The 18,873-nt window shown below is 55.0% G+C and overlaps 1 protein-coding gene across 1 annotated transcript in view; it reads right to left on the bottom strand.

The window, feature by feature from the left end:
* Nucleotides 1–18,873, bottom strand: part of ABTB2 (ankyrin repeat and BTB domain containing 2) — a 208,727-nt gene that overhangs the window by 7,695 nt on the left and 182,159 nt on the right. The window contains 11 exon segments of the mRNA XM_073017415.1: nucleotides 646–736; nucleotides 1,251–1,353; nucleotides 1,595–1,700; nucleotides 2,351–2,529; nucleotides 4,026–4,255; nucleotides 6,104–6,239; nucleotides 6,679–6,775; nucleotides 8,676–8,777; nucleotides 9,317–9,406; nucleotides 12,296–12,461; nucleotides 14,470–14,622. Of these exon segments, the coding sequence (XP_072873516.1) occupies nucleotides 646–736; nucleotides 1,251–1,353; nucleotides 1,595–1,700; nucleotides 2,351–2,529; nucleotides 4,026–4,255; nucleotides 6,104–6,239; nucleotides 6,679–6,775; nucleotides 8,676–8,777; nucleotides 9,317–9,406; nucleotides 12,296–12,461; nucleotides 14,470–14,622 (1,453 nt within the window).

Below are 18,873 nucleotides of genomic sequence, written 5' to 3'. Positions count from 1 at the left end.
CCCAGCCAGGTCTCTTCCTGTCTTCCTTGTCTGCCCTGACTGGAGTTTCTAGTACGTAGCCTTGTATGTTTTATAAAGCTTAGAGCCCGAAAGACCTGACTTTGATCTTCTACAATCAGGATGCGCGCCTCACAGCCACATGCTCGACCACTGTGACTGGGGTTCGATGCCTGGGAGAAGTGACAGCCTCCACAGCCTCCAGCAGCACTTCTCAAACTGTACTGAGCACATGGCCACCTGGGGATCTTGTGAAGATGCAGGAGGGCTGGGGCGGGGCCTGGGGCTCTGCATTTCCAACAAGGTCTCAGAAATGCCCATTGGCTGGGAGCCCACCCTGATAACAAGAACTCACTCCACGGCTGTGTGGCCTGTGTCTGTCCTTGCATGTCTGTCTGCAGGCTGCCCAGACCACCTGTCTAGCGGTTAGAGCTCAGTGCCCATGCAACAGGCTCTGAAGCTGCAGCCCCACAACGGGATGGCTGCCTCTGCACAGAGAAAGACCTGGATGCTCTATTGATTCAACAAAATACAGAAGGCACTGGGAATAGAGTGGACAATGTCAGCCTACACACAGCTGCCCACAAAGGTGAGCTCCTGGGGGAGGGTCATCCCTCCGAGAAGAGGGCGGCACCAAGACCCACACACCTGAAAAATATGGTACTTCATGTCGCTGATCTCAATGGTCTTGCTGCTGTCCCCGTCCTGTTCTGATTTATTGGTCATTAGTGTCTTGAACCTGGAGTAAAGGAGACAAAGCAAGGCGGATTTTGAACCTTTTACTCCACCACTGTGTGGCGATGGCACCATCTGTCACCTGACCGGCTGCCATGAGACGGAGCATTTTAAACATTATTGCTGTGCTCCTAAAATAATTTTCAGCGAGTGCCATTTTACACAATCCTAGGAAGACATCTGGGCTGAGCCCGATTCTGTCCCCACCACCCACCATACAAGTGACCTGACTCCTGTGGCCAGAATGCTGACTCTTCATTCCAGAATATGTTTGCTAATAATCAAAGCAATAACTCGGTCAGAAAGAACACCACCTCAGAGCCCCCCTTCCCTGCTGCCCCGGGTCCACCCGGCCTTGTCCCGCTGTGGGGCGAGTGGGGCTCTGCTGCCACGTGACCGCAGTCTGAGGGGCACAGGCTGTAGGGTACAGCCCCAGCGAGTCACTCTCTGTCACCTCGAATCTGAAACAAGGTGCTTCTGTGCCATGGGCTGGGAGTTTGTTATCTGAGGCTGCCTACCTGTTAGAAGCTGTCACCAGCAGGACTTTATGTGCATAAAACAGCTTTCCTTCCACTAGGAAGGTCACATCCGACATCTCCTTATTGTTCAAAAAGTGTGGATCTGTGGGAAGCGGGGAGACAGAGGGATATGGCCGAGGAGTCCCCTGCTGGGGGTTGCTTGTGTGTGCTGTGAGGTGCGTGTGTGTCTGGGGTTGGGGGTGGGACATAGGGGTGAGGAACAGAGAAACTGAGGCTGGAATCTTGACACTTGGAAATGGAAAGACGACAAAGTGGGGAGGGTGTAGGAAAGGGAAGAGGGGGAGGGCGTGTGGCAGTGCAGGGCGCGGGGGGCGGGCGTTCACCTAGCCTGGCCGGCAGGGTCTTCCGGACCTCTGGGATGCTGGGGATGGGGCTGCTGCCATAGCAGTGGGTGAAGATGGCAGCCAGTTGCTGGATGACGGAGTCGTTCTGTGGGGAGGGGAGAGAGGGCCTGTGAGCTGCCTGCTGTGGCTGGCTGTTCACAGATGTAGATACATTAGGCTAATTTCAAAAGTCCAGGCCAGGATGAGTGCAGCCGCTGTCTTTTGTTCCTGCTAGATGTGGCTTGGCAAGAGACGCCTGTTCCTTCCTCAGTGATTCCCCAAATGGCTTTTTTGGCCAGGTTCCAGCCCAGACACACCCATGGCCTCTGCCCTCTACAGCCAGGCAGTGCAGGTCTAAGTCTGGGTGCTCTGTGTGTGTGTGAAGGTGTGTGTGTGTGTGTTGGGGCAGGGGAGTCCCTGGGTGCTGGGGGTGAGCATGTGTGTGTGTGTGTGTGTTGGGTGGGGGGGTCCCTGGGTGCTGGGGGCAGGCGTGTGTGTGTGTGTTGGGTGGGAGGGGGGCCCTGGGTGCTGGGGACAGGCGTGTGAGTGTGTGTTGGGTGGGGGAGGTCCCTGGATGCTGGGGGCAGGCGTGTGGGCGTGTGTGTGTTGGGTGGGGGGGTCCCTGGGTGCTGGGGGCAGGCGTGTGGGTGTGTGTGTTGGGGGGGTCCCTGTGTCTGTCCACATGTCTGCCTGTGTGTCCATCTGTGTGTCCCATGGTCTGAGTGGGCTTGGGAACCGGCCACTGGCCACACTCACTTTGCTGGTCTTGAGGATGTCAAACATGAGCTGCAAGCCCTCGGTCACCAGCTCCTCGTTGTACTCCTCCTCTTTGATGGAGCTGAAGTCCCGCAGGAGGCTCTGCACCACCGAGTACCGCGACTGCGAGAAGGAGGTCCTCAGAGACTCGATCCAGATGTGCAGCTTCCAGGGGACTCCTGGCCCAGGCAGGGAAGGGCAGGCAGTCACACACCACAGCTAAGTGCTCCTGGCACAGACCACAGGCTTTTCTGGGCAGACTCTCCCAGGATGCCCCTGCTGTCTGCAGAGCACCCCGCCCACCCCCTCCCACCTGCCCCCTTCCTGTGCGCTGAGTGGCCCTCTCAGGATGGCCATGGAATGAAAGCTTTAATTCATTCTAATAGGTCTTGCTGGCAGGTCAGAGTGGAGTTTCAGGTTCTCATGAGATGAGGTGGAGGAGTGGCTTCGGCCCAAATGCAGGGAACTCAAGCTCTGAAAGTTGATGGCCCAGCCTGGGGATTTTGAAGCATGGACCCAGCACCCATAGTAGCCTTTGTTGCTTATTGCGCTCAAAAATGACTTGCTAGAGAGGCCTCATCGTTGTGGAGGGGTGGCCAGGAGGGCTTGGATGGCCAGAGAATATGCCAGGCACTCAAGGACACACAGGCCTCCCCGCCTGCACGGAAGCTCAAAATGAACCTGGTCCTATCACGAGGCGCTCTCCCAGCACACACATCACTGGAATGTCGCTGCACATCCCCGGGCACATGATGACTGTTTTACCAGGTCCCCAGCGTGTGTCCACGGGGCCATAACTTAAAATTGCTGTGGGAAGTTCGTGACATAAACTAGTCATGTCCCTGGTAATTGGAGAGACAGCTTCTTACCCCAGCCTCGCTGTGGATTAAAGAACTGATGGCATTCCCCAGCGACACATGGACAGCAGTGTGGTGGTGGGACTACCCTTGGGTTACTGACTGCAGGTGGGGGTGACGTCTCCGTTTCCCAGTGAAGAACACTGAGGCTGACTCACTGCTGTCTTGGCCCAGCCCTGGGGGTTGTGGCCCTGTGATGACAGTGACAATGCTATCATCCACCAAGTGCTCACAGTGGCCACCGTGCCTTGTACTTTAGGTGATGTCACCCCATTCTTAGATAAGGATCATTAGCACCAAACCCACAGAGGCGGCAATTGAGGCTTGGAGAGAGGACGTGGTGTGCAGCTAACACAGGACCTGACCTAAGTCTGTCTGACTAGCCTCCCTGGAGGACACCAAAAGTCCACAGACTCGCAGACCCAAGGAGTGCAAGGCCAGCCGAGTGACAGGACTGCCGTCTCACAGCATGGCGTCCCGGGGCTGCAGAGGCTCCCAGCGCTCCACATCCCTGGGCTGTGACTGGGGAAGGGGCAGCGAAGCTCCAGCCAGGCAGGGTGGAGGACCCGAGGGCAGAGGGCTGGGCCATGACCCCAAGACGTGGCACTGTTGAGCACTATCTGAGACCCAGGGCCCCTCCTGACCTGGCTGTGTAGCTGGGGGGTCCCAGCCTCCACCCTGTCTGTGCTCAGCTGCCCTGGGGCTTGTCTGTCCCTGCGGGCCCTGGCCCTCTCAGGCCTGCTGAAGAGCACCTGGGAGTGACCGTGTATGTCCATATGCATGCATGGACATGCGTGTGCACGCCCGCGCGGCCTCACCCAGCGCCCTCAGCTCCATGGTGATGTCCACATAGCCGTGCTCGGCGCTGTAGTACATGGCCTCCTGCAGGGCCTTGGTGCGGGTCCGGCTCAGCCGCACAGGCCCCTCGCTGCCGCTGCCCTGGCTCGACGCGTCGCTCTCCTCCACACCCTCGGCCAGGATCTCCTCCAGGGACAGCACGTCCGCTTTAGCCTGCTGCGGCTGCGTCAGGAGCTTCCTCAGGACGTTCCTGCGGGCCCAGGGATGAATGAAGGCGAGGGCTGAGGTCCCATAGGCAGTGCCCACCTGAGCTGTCCCCCAGTACCCCCCTGCCCCGATGGGCTGCTCTGGGGCATCCGAGGGCTCAGAGGTTCATGGTGTTCCTCTAGGTAGGCCAGGGGTCCCAGGGTCACCGATCCCCATACACCTCCAGGAGGCAGGGCAGGGTGCAGGGGAACCCACCCTTCTACCATCCCGGTATTGCCGAGAAGTCATAGGCTTCGGGGCTGAGCGAGCTCTGCCATCCTGGCTGTGTGACCTTAGCCAGGTCACTCTACCTCTCTGAGCCCTGACTGCTTTGGTATCTGTATTACAGGGTGTCACTATATCACACTTTCCTGGGGCTCATGTGAGGCTGATGTAAAGGGTTTAAATGCAGAGCCTGAAACACAGCAGGTCTTTCTAAGTAGCAGCTGACTATGCACGTGAGTGTCTAAAACACAGGAAGAGCCCGGTAAGTACTCATTTGGTCCCTTCATGTTGATAAGGATGAACTGGAGATGGAGGTCATGTAGAATTTATTCATATTTACGAATGAAGACACAGAACATTAGACCCCACGGAGGACGCTTCCCCCTGCTGCTGCTTTTAGCCTCGTGAGAGCCTACACACATCACTGTCACAGGCAATGGATCTGTCTTGCTCAAGGCCACTCCGGGTGGGGGTACAGACCCAGGACTTCTGGTTCCAAGACCTAGGCTCATTCTGTCGCGTCCTGTGGCCTGGGGCTCTGGGATGGATGCCGTATGGGTGGGACTGCAAGGTTCCCGGGGGCTGATCTCTCCATGGCCACCCCACAGACCCTCCTCACCCCTGCCAAGCCCATGGCCTGGAGGTGCCCTTCCAAGGACCCAAGGTCCCTCCCAAGAGCTCCTGGACTTGCTAGCTCAGGCAGTTTACAGAGCACCTTGTTTGGGCTGGGCACTGGCACGTGAAGTTGAACTAGCCACAGTGCCTGTCCCAGGAGTCCTGTGCTCAGAGTGACAGGCGGATGAGCAGGCAGGCAGTCTCCACACAGGGTGAAGAGGCCTCCATGGGGGATGCCGGCACTGGGCGGGTGGAGTGCCCTAGAGGTGGCGATGTGGAAGATGGTGCCTGGAGGGTGAGGGCGGCTGAGGTGGGTGAACGTGGGGGTGGGCTGGAGACAGCTGGAGAAAAAAGCATTCTAGGGGAGGGGACCCCAGCCAGAGCATGAGCCTGGTGACAAGAATGGTGTCGGGGAACTGGAAGTAAGTGTCCTGCCTGCCAGCCCTGCTTTTCCGGCCCCGTTTCTGTCCTGTAATAACCCCTTGTCTGGTCTCCCTCTTGCCCCTCCATGCTGCCCCTGACTTCAGCCTGCTGCTGTCCCGCCACACCCCTGGGCAGGCCTGGTCCCCACAAAGCAAGCTCTACCATCTGTACCTGGGGTAGGGTGCAATTTTGCACCAGGAGCCTCTGCACAGCTCAGCCATGTGCTGTTTGGACGCCCAAGGCCGCTTGGGCACTGGAGGACCACCAGCAGGCATGGGAAGCCGCGTGGTCCTGAGTGGGCTCTGGCAGCCGCAGAGTGGCGTCTCTCTGGGAAACGGGACGGTCTGCCCTTGGCATCGGGAGGCCCAGGCTTCAGTCCCAGGTCTGCCAGGAACCAGCTGTGGGTCCTCCCCCATCTCTGGCCCCTGTGCTAAACTCCCCCATGTTTCTGGTTTATGAGCACACAGGCCCCCTGTTTTGGGAAAGGTCTCTGGGCCTAGCTCTTCTGCTCCCATCGGGGAAACTGAGGCTCCTGTGAGCTTATTTCAGTGCCCTCATGTCACACAGGGTGGGAATCCCGGGCAGGTACCTGTGGCCGTGGGCAGCTGAGTGGCTGAAGCAGTTCATGTCCTCATGGAGGGAGGAACCCATGCCGTGGGCCTCGAGCATGCTGAGGAGGGGGTCAGCGCCTCGGCTCAGCAGCAAACTGACCAGCTCGTAGTTCCCTGAAAGAGAAAGCGGGCAGCACGGAGGACACTGAGACGGTGGCTGCCAGGGCAGCTGAGGCGAAACGGAAGGGAGAGCGGGATTCTCGCAGCTCTGAATGCTGGAATAAATCAGTAAACCCCACGCTCATCTGCATTTGGCGGATGAAGTGGAGGGAGAGGAAGAAGGCTGGCTGTGCCCTGCCCCTGTGCCCCCTCGCTGGGTGTCCAGAGGGAAGGGCCTCCCGGCCCTGCTGGGTCCTGTCAGATGCTGAGCCCAACAGAAACTGATGGGTAGGGCCAGGGGAAGCCCCCCAGTGGCCCAGAGAAGGGGTTTTAAGGCTCCCGCACAGGGTCTATGTGTGCTACAGAGACCCCTGCACGTCCAGCTACACGCCTGGCCAGGCTGGGGGGCACTACAGGGAAGGGTAGACAGAGCCTCCGGGTAGCAGGTGCCTACCTGCCGCAGAGGCCAGCTGCAGGGGCGTCTCCGCGTAGCTGTCCTCACCGCCGTTCACTGCCGAGCCCTCCACATGGGCACCAGCGTCCAGCAGCAACTGCCAGGGGCACAGAGGAGGAGGGCACTGCTCAGCATGGTAGGGAGCACCTGGGAAGGGCCGGGGTGCTTTGCGAACAGGGCCTTTACTTCTCTCCAGGCATGTGACCAAGATGCGGTTCACCCCAGCAGCTGAGGAGCTGGAACTTTAAAACTCCAGGTTATCCTCAGGGCTGTTTCTGGAATCTTCAACTCCATTATTGTGGCCCAGGACCAAGCTCCTAAGCTGTGAGGACCTCTGAGCTTTTTCTGTCTTTCAAATGCTGTCCTGTGAACTGACTGCAGCCACTTTTCCGAGAATGCATGTGGATGAGCAGCACAGAAAATGCTGCCCCCAATCTATGGGGCAAACTGTGGCTCTGGGTGGCAGCATGTGCTGGAGTCAGAAGGAGCAGGGTGTCAGTGCTGGCCACTGGCCAATGAGTAACCCCAGGCAGGTACTTCAATTCCCAGAGCCTCAGTCTTCCTCATCCACAGAATGGGAAGAGAGGCCTGCTTCCCTTAGGCTTCTCGTCGGAGAGGTACAGCAGGTACCCCAGGACAGCAGGTGGTGGGGCTGGAGCAGGAAGTCCCAGTCTAGGCCAGCAGAGGGCCTCTCCCCATGCTAGCAAGGGCCGGCTTTGACAGGGGACAGATGGGGCAGAGTTAACAGATACCAGGCAGTTCCAGATGACCTGGTCCTGGCTTTGCCTTGGGGCAGAGGTAGGGTCTGCATTACTCCAACTGGTGACTTTCAGCTCCCGTTCCACCTTCCCTGGCCAGCTGCTCTGGAGGGAGCAATCTTCCAGCCCTCCCAGGCTCCTAAAGACCAAACCTTCCTCCAAGCATGCATGGCAGCCTAGGGGAGCCCAACTGCCCTTTGCCTGGAGAGCAGGAGTGGAGTTCGGGCTGACCTCTCCGGACTGTGTAGCATGGGGGACAGCCATCACTGGAGATACAGCAGTCAGAAATCAGTCATGGCCCGACTCCCTGCACCAGTGCCAAGGCAGTGGAGGTGGGGGCCTGCTCACTGGGGCAAAACTAGGCACGGGTTCAGGCAGGTTCAGGGCACAGCCCCGTGGACCCAGTCTGAACTGAGGTTGGGATTTTGCTCTGGTCCATATAAGGCAAAGGCGGCAGGATGTGGTGGCCAGTGGGTAATGGCCACTCCCGGAGTCCTTGCTGTAGGCTAGGGCCATGAATCAGCCAGACACAATCCCTGCCGTCAGAGGCCTTGCAACCTAGTGGGGAGCGAGGGTGTCATGCCAACTCCCTGGAAGGGGTGCCATGAAACCCTGCGCATGCCAGCGATCTGAGGACCTGGGAGTAAGTGCATGTGGCTGGAGCTCCTGCTGGCATGGGGAGCTGCTCTGCCCACAGCTTCTGCTTCTAGAACCACTACCTGTCCCCACGCCAGCACGGCTACCTGGGCCGAGGTGGGCAACCTGTGGCTTGGCTTGACAGATGAGCTGTGCCAATCTGAATCCTAAGGAAGTAGGGAGGGGACAGAATTGCACAGACCCCATGATATAGAGCTGGCCCTGTGGTGGAATTCACAAGGAAGGAGAAAAGGGAAGGGTCAGAAAGGTGACTGGAGGCAAGAAAGCTGAGTGGTGCTGGGACAGCCCCCAGTGTGCCCAACACGAGAGAGACAGAGATGCTGGGAGGGCATTGACGGGACCCTAATGCTGCCTGGACCTGGGTCTTGTTTCCTAAAATTACACATGTCCTTGCACTAACCCCTTTCCTTGAGGCAACTCGGGTGGGCCACTGCCCGATTGATCAGGTGAGCCGGCCTTAAGCAGTGCCTTTGGGATCTCTCATTCAGGGCACCTGCCCACTAAGCTGAGGCTGGGGCCGTGCTTGGGGCCCAGCTCACCTGGTAAGCTGGGGGGCATGGTGTTCACCTGGCAGGAGCTCACCTGGACCACAGAGATGTGTCCATGCAGCACAGCAAATGTCAGTGAGGTCCAGTGCCGGCTGTCGGGGTGGATGGAAGGATGCCTGGGAGAGTTGCTTGGAACCTGGAAAATACCACAAATCATCTGTGTTTTCTGGGCACCCGAGTAAAGGGAGTACCCTGCAGGGATGGTGAACAGGAGTTAACAAGTGCTTTTGACATTCGATTGGTAATGTTTGCCTGTAGCACAAAGTGGACAACGCTCAAAAAGAGAGGATAAGTGTTTAATTAGCAATGTCTGCCCTGGACAAAAGAGGGCAGATTGGGAGTGCTTTATGCTTCAGAGGGAGGCAGAGCTAGAAGTATTTGGGGATGGAAGGAATGGGTGGAGATTAGGCTGGTAAAAGGAGAAAGATACCATGAAAACAGAATCACAGTCCATCTCTCCACTCAACTCCTGCCTCAGTCCACTTCCTCTCAGACAGAAAGCCCAAATCTTGAGGAGACTTCCCTGTGCTAACGGTGGCCTCTGTGCATCTTGTCTTTCCAGCCTTGCACATCTACTCAATTGCCCAAAACATCACGCCCAGCATGTTTGTTGGAGACCTCGGAGTGATCCTTGCTGGCCTAGGGCCTGGGTGCAGCTCTGTGGGGCTTCCTCACCTGGATGTCCAAGTTTGCCCCGGCATCAATCAACATCTGGACCATCGCTTCGTCCCCAGCAGCGCAGGCATACATTAGCGGCGTCATACCCTGAGCAAATAAAATGCACGTGCTGAACTGTTTGCAAACAGAACACAACACCACATACCCACAGGCCTCTGCCCCAGAAACCACAGATCAGGCCCCCCGCCACCGCAGCCGAGCATCCTGTGCTCCCCCAGGCTTTGTGCTTCCTGGGCTGCCGGGCATAGGGCATGGGGAAGGTGAGTGGGGGCATTGCCAGGAGGACTGCAGGACACTGGAGCGGGGCCCCGCACAGGCTGTGCAGCCAGGCTCAGTGCCAAGGCCTCCTCTGCCATGGGGAGCTGTAAACTTTGTACAAGTCATTTGCCCTCTCTGTGCCTCAGTTTCTTCATCTGTAAATGGGGAACCAGAGCAGTATCTTATCTCCCTCAAAGGGTTGTTGTAGAGTGTGGATTAATATGTATAAAGTGCTTAGTTCAGAATGAGCTCACCTTGATTAAGAGCTACCTAAAATACCAACAACACAACAACACTCTCACGGCTACTATGCCATACAGCCTCACCCAGGCCCTGTGCGTGGAGATCACCATGCTAGTGATTAGCATGCAGCATCTCCCTCCACTATCGTAATATTCCCATTCTCCCCATTTTACAACTGAGGAGTGGAGAAGGGGAATTAACTGCCCAAAGTCACACAACTAGCGAGAGGTTGAACTCGGGGCAGGACCCAGGCCTCCATAAGCTGTGAAGCCCGAGTTTGCGCTGTCTCACGAGATGGTAAAGGAGGCATTTGACTTCAGTGTCTTCTGCTACTGAGCAATTCAGAGCATTCCTGCAAGCTGAGTCCTACTGTCTCCCTGGGTTAGGTGGGCAGTTGGTGGGGCCGCCTCCCTGGCTGGAAATCCTCCTCTGTGACTGGCAACAGCAAAGGCAGTGCAAACTGTTTATTCCACGGCTGGATCCCAGCAAGTGTTTGCCTGGTGCCCCGTGATGTTATTTATTAGGATATTTTTGTGTAGACAAGATCTCCTTACCTCATAAATCCTTGCCTAGTGGCCAGAGATAAAGCAATGGCCTGAGATTAATCATGGGGTGAGAGGGCTGTTTACCCACAGATTGTTCTATAAATACTAAGGTTTAGGGAACAAACAGGATTGAGCACTTAGACAAAGGCCAACACCACAGAATAAAAATCTGGCTTTGTTTCATCTCCTGTGGACAGACTCGACTTACTTTTTTTTCTCCACACATCTGTACACAATTTGGAGTTTAAACCAAATGATGGGCTCTGTGAGGAGACACTGCTTTTTCCCTTGTCCCTGTCCCCACACACTCCAGACATATAAAGAGGCCAAATAAAACCAGGCTGGCCTGCAGATTTCAGGCATCGTCATCGTATCGACAGTAATACAACTACAATAATCATCGTATTGGCAATAAAACCGGAATGAATACTTGCTGAGTGCTGACTATGTGCTGGATACAGACTTCCCCCTAACCCTATGTGGCAGGTGCTATCATCCCCCACCTTAGAGGGGAGGAAACTGAAGCACCTCGGGGAGGCAGAGTAACTTGTTCAAGATGCTACAGCTCTTACACAGTCACTAAATCCTAGGTCGGTCTGAAGCTAAAGTCCACAGCTTCCACACTGTGCTGTTCAAGAAGGAAGACTCCACTGGGACAAAAGCTCCCACAAGGCCCTGGAGCCTATGTGGATGGAGAGGCTCCCACGAGATCCCACAGCAGCCTGTCACCTGCCACTGCCCTCCGGAAGCCCAGCGCTGGGCCTGTGGTCCTTCCCCAACCCCCAGCCCAGGACCACGCCCTGACTGCCCCACCCCACGCTCCTTATGTCCCTTTCCCTGGAATCCCTTCCCAACTCCTCTCTGCTCCGTCCCCATGCTGCCCTCCCCCAGGCTCGGCTCAACCGCCTCCAGCAGGAAGCTTCCCCTGGCAGCCCGTCCCATCTGTCAGAGTCCACCCTGGCCTCACGGTCTGCCCGGAGTTTCATCACACGCTGCACTGCGCCGTCACCTCATCTGAGAACGCTGCCTTAACTCGCCACTGTCATCTAACTCCCCACGCTCTGTGTGGCCTTCCAGACCCCACACCGCCCTTGTGCGCTCGGTAAGTGCTCTCAGTACAGTGTCAAATAAACACACAGGATATTCCATAGTGGTTGAGGGACTGGGTCTGGCTGCTCAGATTCTCCACCCAGCTCTGCTCCTTACTAGTGGTGTGACCTTAGGTAAAGCAACCTCTCTGTCCCTCAATTTCCTCATCTATACAGTGGAGAAAATAATAGTGCTCCAACACCATCACAGGGCTGCTGTCAAGAAGAAATGAGTTAATCTATGTGAAGCACTTAGAACAATGCCTCGAACATAGCAAATGCTATATAAATGTTAGCTGTTCACAGCAAAAGTAAAAAACAAAACAGATGCGAAACTCAAGTTAAAGCCTATGTAAAACTACATCACCTCCAACATTTCCTACCCATTTGCATGCTTCATTTTAGTCCTCAGCACTTTAAATTAACATCCTCTACATTTTACACGTCTGTGTTTCTTATTATCTGTCTCCCCCACTAAAATGGTAGTAGTCGGCCCACAATAGGCCATACTACAGGGTTAGCGACTGTGTGTCCCTAGCTGGAGATGAAGCTCACTCTCCTCAACTCATTCCTAGCCTTGCACCACCTGAAACAGTGGCCAGCTGTCCAGCCAGGGAAGTGGAAGCCACATGACAAAGTTTTTCCAAGGGGTACTAGAAGTCTCCAGACTGACACTCCACGTGACCAGGCAGGGGGCAGGCAGGGTATGGGGAGGTAGCCCGCCTCTTCGAAGCACACAGCTGAGCAAGTCTCAGGGTTAAGACAGAGGCCGCCAAGGCTGGGAGCTGAGAATTCCCAACTCTGGTCCTCGCGCCTGTCTCAGTGGAGCTCTCAGGACGTACCTGGTCATCCATGGTGTTAACCCCATCTGGCCCCAAGGCCTCAATGGCTTGGTTGATGAGGTCCGTCCTCCCACAGTTGAGCATGCGGAAACCCAGGTCCTGGTTGAATTTTTCAGTAGCTGCTCGGGCATCCAGCCTCCGGAAGGAACTGAAACAGTGTTCAGGTCTGCCCAGAAGAGACCCAAAGGTGCATGTGACTGTATGCAGACAGCAACTTTCAATGATGTGACACAGATGCGTGAGGCTTACATGTAGAGTGAGGATGAGGATGGGTGGGGAGAAGGGCCGGGGGTTATGATCAGATCAGCAATTACTGTCCCCATCATGTTCTGTGACATGAAGAGCACACATTTCTGCTTTTCTATAAGTACATTAAAAAAATGCTTGGGGGCCAGGTGCAGTGGCTCACACCTGTAATACCAGCACTTTGGGAGGCCAAGGCAGGTGAATCACTTGAGGTCAGTCAGGAGTTTAAGACCAGCCTGGTCAACATGGTGAAATCCCGTCTCCACTCAAAATACAAAAATTAGCCAGGCATGGTAGCATGTGCCTGTAATCCCAGCTAATCAGGAGGCTGAGGCAGGAGAATCAATTGAACCCGGGAGGCGGAGGTTGCAGTGAGCCAAGATTGTGCCACTGCACTCTAGCCTGGGCAACAGAGCAAGACTCCATCTCCATCGATCGATCGATCAATAAGTAAGTAAGTATTCTGAGCCCTCGTTGCTTCAACTGGCAGAAAACAAAGATTCATGTAAAACAATCTGTTATGGGGCTGCCCCGAGCAGGAAGCAGCTCCCACCCGGACTCGTGCCATAGCACTTGGTTGTATACTGTTTGCATTGAGCAGGCTGCACTCAGCCTATAAATGGTCACCGTGGCCAGGTTCTAGTGTTTAGCTCCGTGTTCTCTCTCTTTAAGGCTTCCTGGTGAGGCCCAGAGGTACCAAAGAGATGGCAGAGAGTGGCATAGACTCCCATTTGCAAACAATGCAACCTACATGGAAAGTCACAGATAATGCCTGTGTTATAGCGGTCACATCACGGACGTCCAGTTGGCAGTTTTGGCCTGGAGACTTGACTGGGCCAAAATGTAGAAAGTTCATGTCCTAGAATAGGGTTTGGGCCTTCTGCATGAAGATAGAGGAGGCCATAACCTGGGTTTGGGCAGAGGGTTAAAAAAAGATATAAGGCCGGGTGCGGTGGCTCATGCCTGTAATCCCAGCACTTTGGGAGGCGGAGGTGGGTGGATCACCTGGGGTCAGGAGTTTGAGACCAGCCTGACCAACATGGTAAAACCCCATCTCTACTAAAAATATAAAATTACCCAGACGTGATGGTGCATGCCTGTAAGCCCAGCTATTTGGGAGGCTGAGGCAGGAGAATCGCTTGAACCCGGGAAGCAGAGGTTGCAGTGAGCTGAGATCGCGCCATTGCACTCCAGCCTGGGCAACAGAGCGAAACTCTGTCTCAAAAAAATAATTTTTTTTTAAAAATAAAAAAGTAGATAAAAGGCTCTCACGGCCCGAGGATGGCCAGGGAAGCTTCTCTAGAAAAGCTCCTCAGCAAATGAGTCTACTGTGAGAGGCACTTAGGGAAGGCAATTAGGAGCACAGGCTTGAAGGCCGTATGGACCTGGGTTCAAATCTGGACACAGTAAAGTGCTAGCTGAGTATCTGTGGGCAAGCTACTGTTCCCCTCTGACCTTCAGCTTCTTCATCTGTAAGATAGGCATGATTGCCTCTTCTCTACACTTGTCAGGAGGACTAAGATAATACACATAAAGAGGAAGGGCTCACAGCACCTGCACCCAGGAAGGGCTCCATGTGGTGTCAGTGACAGGAACAGAGGAAAGAATGGGCCCACTTCTGCCCCTCAGCCCCCAAGTATCCCAGAGTCAGATGTGTGGGTTCTCCTGCCCCATTCCCAATGTGTGTGTCCTCTGTGTAGCAGACCAGCAGCTGCAGGAGACGTTTCCAGATGGCAGCCAAGGTCTACAATAGATCTGTTCCCATACTCAGCCTTGGCCTTTGCAGAGGACACCCTTAGAGCAGTTCAAATGTGCTGCGGCCCCTGCTCTCTGACCCCCTCCCAGCCACCTGGGGAAGCAGCCAGCAGAGGGGAGCCACTGGGGGCAGGACGTGGATGCCGGGGTCCTCCCTCCTCCCTGGTTCATACTTGAGCTGCCGAGGTTCACAGTCCAGACCAGGCAGCAGCAGCCGGGCCGCCTGCCGGATGTCGCCGCTGTCCACGGTGAGGCTGCGGCGGTGCTCTGCGTAGGTGATGGCCACGCGCATCCACTCCATGAGGGGTGGCAGCAGCATGAAGGGCCTGTGGGACAGCAGAGAGAGGGTCAAGCCTAGGGAGAGTGCTCCCTGAAAGGCAGCAGGGGACCCCTCAAGCACACACATGCTCACAGGCGGCCACCGAGGCTGATCACCCCTTGCAGGGGACCTACTCCTGCTCACAGAGACCCTGACTGAACCTGCAATGCACAGAAGGAATTTCTGTCATGGGCCATTAGCAGAACCTGAGGGCCCTCAGGTGGCCCAGGGAAGGAGCGGTTCCCCAGTGTGTGGAATTGGGGACCTTGTCCCCTCCAGAGTTCAGTCAGGGCCCCTAAGTGTTCTCTGCAGAGGGGAGAAGCTGCACAGCTAAGAGTCTCACAGACCCAGGTCCAAACCCAGGGCTGCCACCAGCAGCGTCAGGTCACCATACCCTCTGACAAGCACACTCCAGTCTGTTTCTCCATCTGCAGCACGCATGTGATACCTCCTTATCGAGGCTGTCATGAGGCCAAATGGGATGACGCAAATTACGCTGTTGTGCAACATTAATGACCACTCCTTCCTCACCTGGCACCTAGGCTGAGGTGGGCTGATACCACTTCCTGTGCCAGGCCACGGTTGTCCCCAGTTTGGTGCTCAGGGAAGAGTAGTGGCCTCGGCCAGGCGCAGTGGCTCACCTATAATCTCAGCACTTTGAGGGCCCGAGGCGGGTGGATCACGAGGTCAGGAGATCGAGATCATCCTGGCTAACACGGTGAAACCCCGTCTCTACTAAAAATACAAAAAATTAGCCGGGCGTGGAGGCGGGCGCCTGTAGTCCCAGCTACTCGGGAGACTGAGGCAGGAGAATGGCGTGAACCCAGGAGGCGGAGCTTGCAGTGAGCTGAGATCGCGCCACTGCACTCCAGCCTGGGCGACACAGCGGGACTCTGCCTCAAGAAAAAAAGAAGAGTAGCGGCCTCAAGTCCCACTGAGAAGAATGGTCCTAGCCGGTCCGAGAATCACTAAGAGCCCACAAAAGCAAGGAGAGGCGGTGGCAGGCTTAGAGTTGCAAACTCCCGGGGCGCCGCGCATGAGGCCCGCTCTGTGCCACCAGGGGACGCCACGTGCACAGCCTGTGCTGGGCCCTGACTACGGCGCACGCCCCTGCCCGCGGCCAGCGGCTCAGATTCAGTCAGGGCGGCGGGGGGCGCGTTTCTGTCCTCTGCCAGCTCTGGCAAGGCTCCGTGTTGAAGCCCCCTCAGGAGACCACTTCGCCCTCCAACAGACCTCCCCGCCGCGGAGGGGCCCGGATGGCAGCCTGTGGCTTCATGACTTCGTGGGACACCCACTTGCTCTGCCCAGAATGGACGGAGCTCTTTCCCTGCTCTGTCACAGGAACAAGGCAGCCCTGGAACCCTGCCCCTCACTCATGCTGTTCTCCCTGATGACAGCCCAGAAGTCAGCCTCCCAGCTCCTGCCTGTTCCCAGCCCCTTCCGATGCCACTCTTGTCCTTCCTGTCAAACTAAGCCAGGGAGCGGGCAGGCAGCCAGGGGCAGGCGGCCAGGCCTCCAGCCATCCCAACTCCCTCGGGGCTCTTGGAGTGTCCGGCCGGTGCGGTCACTGCGGTCTCTCCCCTTGACATGCCGCTAAGTGCTCTGGCCAGGAAAAAGATGTCCATTCTCTCTCCTCAGCTAGGAAGTAAGCCGCCTCCAGGGAGTCATCCTGGGTTGCCCTCAGAACCCCTATCTCAGGTCTCCAAAAGCTCAGGTCATCTCCAGAATTCTAAAAGTTTCTCTCCTTGAGGGCAAAGAATGCTTTTATTTTAAAAACTAGTCAACAAAATGTAAATGCTCCTTGACTTGGGATGGGGTTACTTCCCAATAAACCCACTGTAAGTTGAAAATATCCTCAGTGAAAATGCATTGAATACACCCCATCTACTGAACAGCCTACCTTAAACATGCTCTGAACACCTCCATTAGCCTACAGTTAGGCAAGATTATATAACTCAAAACCTATCTTACAATAGTGTTGAACCTCAGTGTAACTACTGAATACTGCACTGACAGTGAAACACAGAATGGTTGTGTGGGTACTCTAAGTAGTTTCTACTAAATGCATATCGCTTTCACACCACTGTAAAGCTGAAAAATTGTAAGTTGCACCATCGCAAGTCAGGGATTTTCTGTAATCAGAAGTGATCTTGAAGGTCTTTCCTTTGGGAAGGTATTCTAATGTTCTGGTTCTGTCACTTCCAAAACTATTCCTGGGTTTGAGCCACGTAACTGGTCCACTGAGCGCACCAATCCGTATGAAGGGGAGGGCCACAGGCCAGTAAAGCCTCGCTATCTCTGGCCCTCAAGGCCTCCCAGAACTTCACCTCACCCTATCTCCCACCCTGGCTCACCCCCGTCACCAGGACACACCACCAGCACTCATGCACCTCAAACCCACCCTGCCTGCTCCCATCTCCACGTGAGAATGAACAGCTCTCACCCCTGCTTGTCTAGATCCTATTTATCTTTCAAGACTCCATTCCAATGCCACCTGCTTCAGAAGCCTTTCCAGATTCTCTTCCCCCCACCAAAAAAAAGGAGGGCCGGGTGCAGTGGCTCATGCCTGTAATCCCCAGCACTTTTTTAGGCTGAGGTGGGCGGATCACAAGGTCAGGAGTTTGAGACCAGACTGGCCAATATGGTAAAACCCCATCTCTACTAAAAATACAAAAATTAGCGGGGCATGGTGGTGCTTGCCTGTAGTCCCAGCTACTCGGGAAGCTGAGGCAGAAGAATTGCTTAAACCTGCGAGGCAGAGATCACAGTGAGCCGAGATCATGCCACTGCACTCCAGCTAGGGTGACAGAGCGAGACTCCGTCCCCGGCACCCCCGCCCCACAAAAAAAAAAAAAAAAAAAAAAGAGAAGAAATATCTTCCTAGTCTGAAATCACTCAGAACTCTCCTTTACAGCAATAGCCATGAATGCATCTCATCTTCCTAACCAGACTCTTCCTTCTAAGGACAGGAACAATGACTTCCTCATCTCTGTGTTCTCCAAAATATGCCCAGTCTGGGGCCTCACATGGCAGGTCCTCAATAAATGTTCACTGAAGCCAGGCCTGGTGGCACATGTCTGTAGTCCCAGCTACTTGGGATGCTGAGGCAGGAAGATAGCTTGAGCCCAAGAGTTGGAGGCTACAGTAAGCTATGATCGCACCACTCCATTGCAGCCTGGGAGACAGAGAGAGACCCTGTCTTGAAAAAAAAAAAAATTATTAGAAGAAAGTTCTGCTGGGCTGGGCGTGGTGGCTCAAGCCTGTAATCCCAGCACTTTGGGAGGCCGAGACGGGCAGATCACGAGGTCAGGAGATCGAGACCATCCTGGCTAACATGGTGAAACCCCATCTCTACTAAAAAATACAAAAAACTAGCCAGGCAAGGTGGCAGGCGCCTGTAGTCCCAGCTACTCGGGAGGCTGAGGCAGGAGAATGGCGTGAACCCGGGAGGTGGAGCTTGCAGTGAGCTGAGATCCGGCCACTGCACTCTGCACTCCAGCCTGGGCGACAGAGCGAGACTCCGCCTCAAAAAAAAAAAAAAAAAAAAAAAGAAGAAAGGTCTGCCGAGTGACTAAAAGTATGGATGAACATCAGTAACTTACTATAGTGTACCCAGGTTTTCAGTTAAGGACCAAGTCATGTTTCTGACCACAAAAGAATGGTGTATAATTTTCAAGAGCCTAGTGTTGACTCATTCGAGTAGGAAGCTGGGATTCTATGGGGGGAACTTGGGTCATCTAGGAAGAAACAACAATCCCTTCATGAATTATCCCTCTGTTTATAAGAGTTCCCTTAAACAGAAATGCCCAATTCCCCCCAAATATTTTTATATTTCACAATTCTTATATTACAGGGCTAGAAGGCAAGCTTAGAGACATGCTTCTGTATATCAGTCCTTCTGATTGCAGGAAAAGCCTTTATTTCAACCATCAGTGTTGGAGACTGAAGTGTAAACAAAAAGATAATCTGTGGATTTGCCAGCCATTCTTCCTTATTGTGGCCAACAGCCAAGACAAAGCACCACGTGTGGCTACTAAATCTCTAAGAGGGCATCTCCTAGCTGCACTAGGGGAAATCCAAGAGGGAATTCGGGAAATCATGAAGTCTAATCAGGTGGCATCTTGGTTCATCCCCCTGCCTCATGCTCCTTAGAACTCAGCACTTGAGAAAACGCAGTATTGATAATCCTGGTGGGTATACACTGGGGATTGGCTCATTTAGCCCTCACTTTACCATCTTGGCTGGTGAGATGGAAAAT

This window comes from Chlorocebus sabaeus, chromosome 1 (assembly GCF_047675955.1).
Source record: "Chlorocebus sabaeus isolate Y175 chromosome 1, mChlSab1.0.hap1, whole genome shotgun sequence".
In the NCBI taxonomy this organism is placed as follows: domain Eukaryota; kingdom Metazoa; phylum Chordata; class Mammalia; order Primates; family Cercopithecidae; genus Chlorocebus; species Chlorocebus sabaeus.
This window is presented reverse-complemented; position numbering and strand designations above follow the sequence as displayed.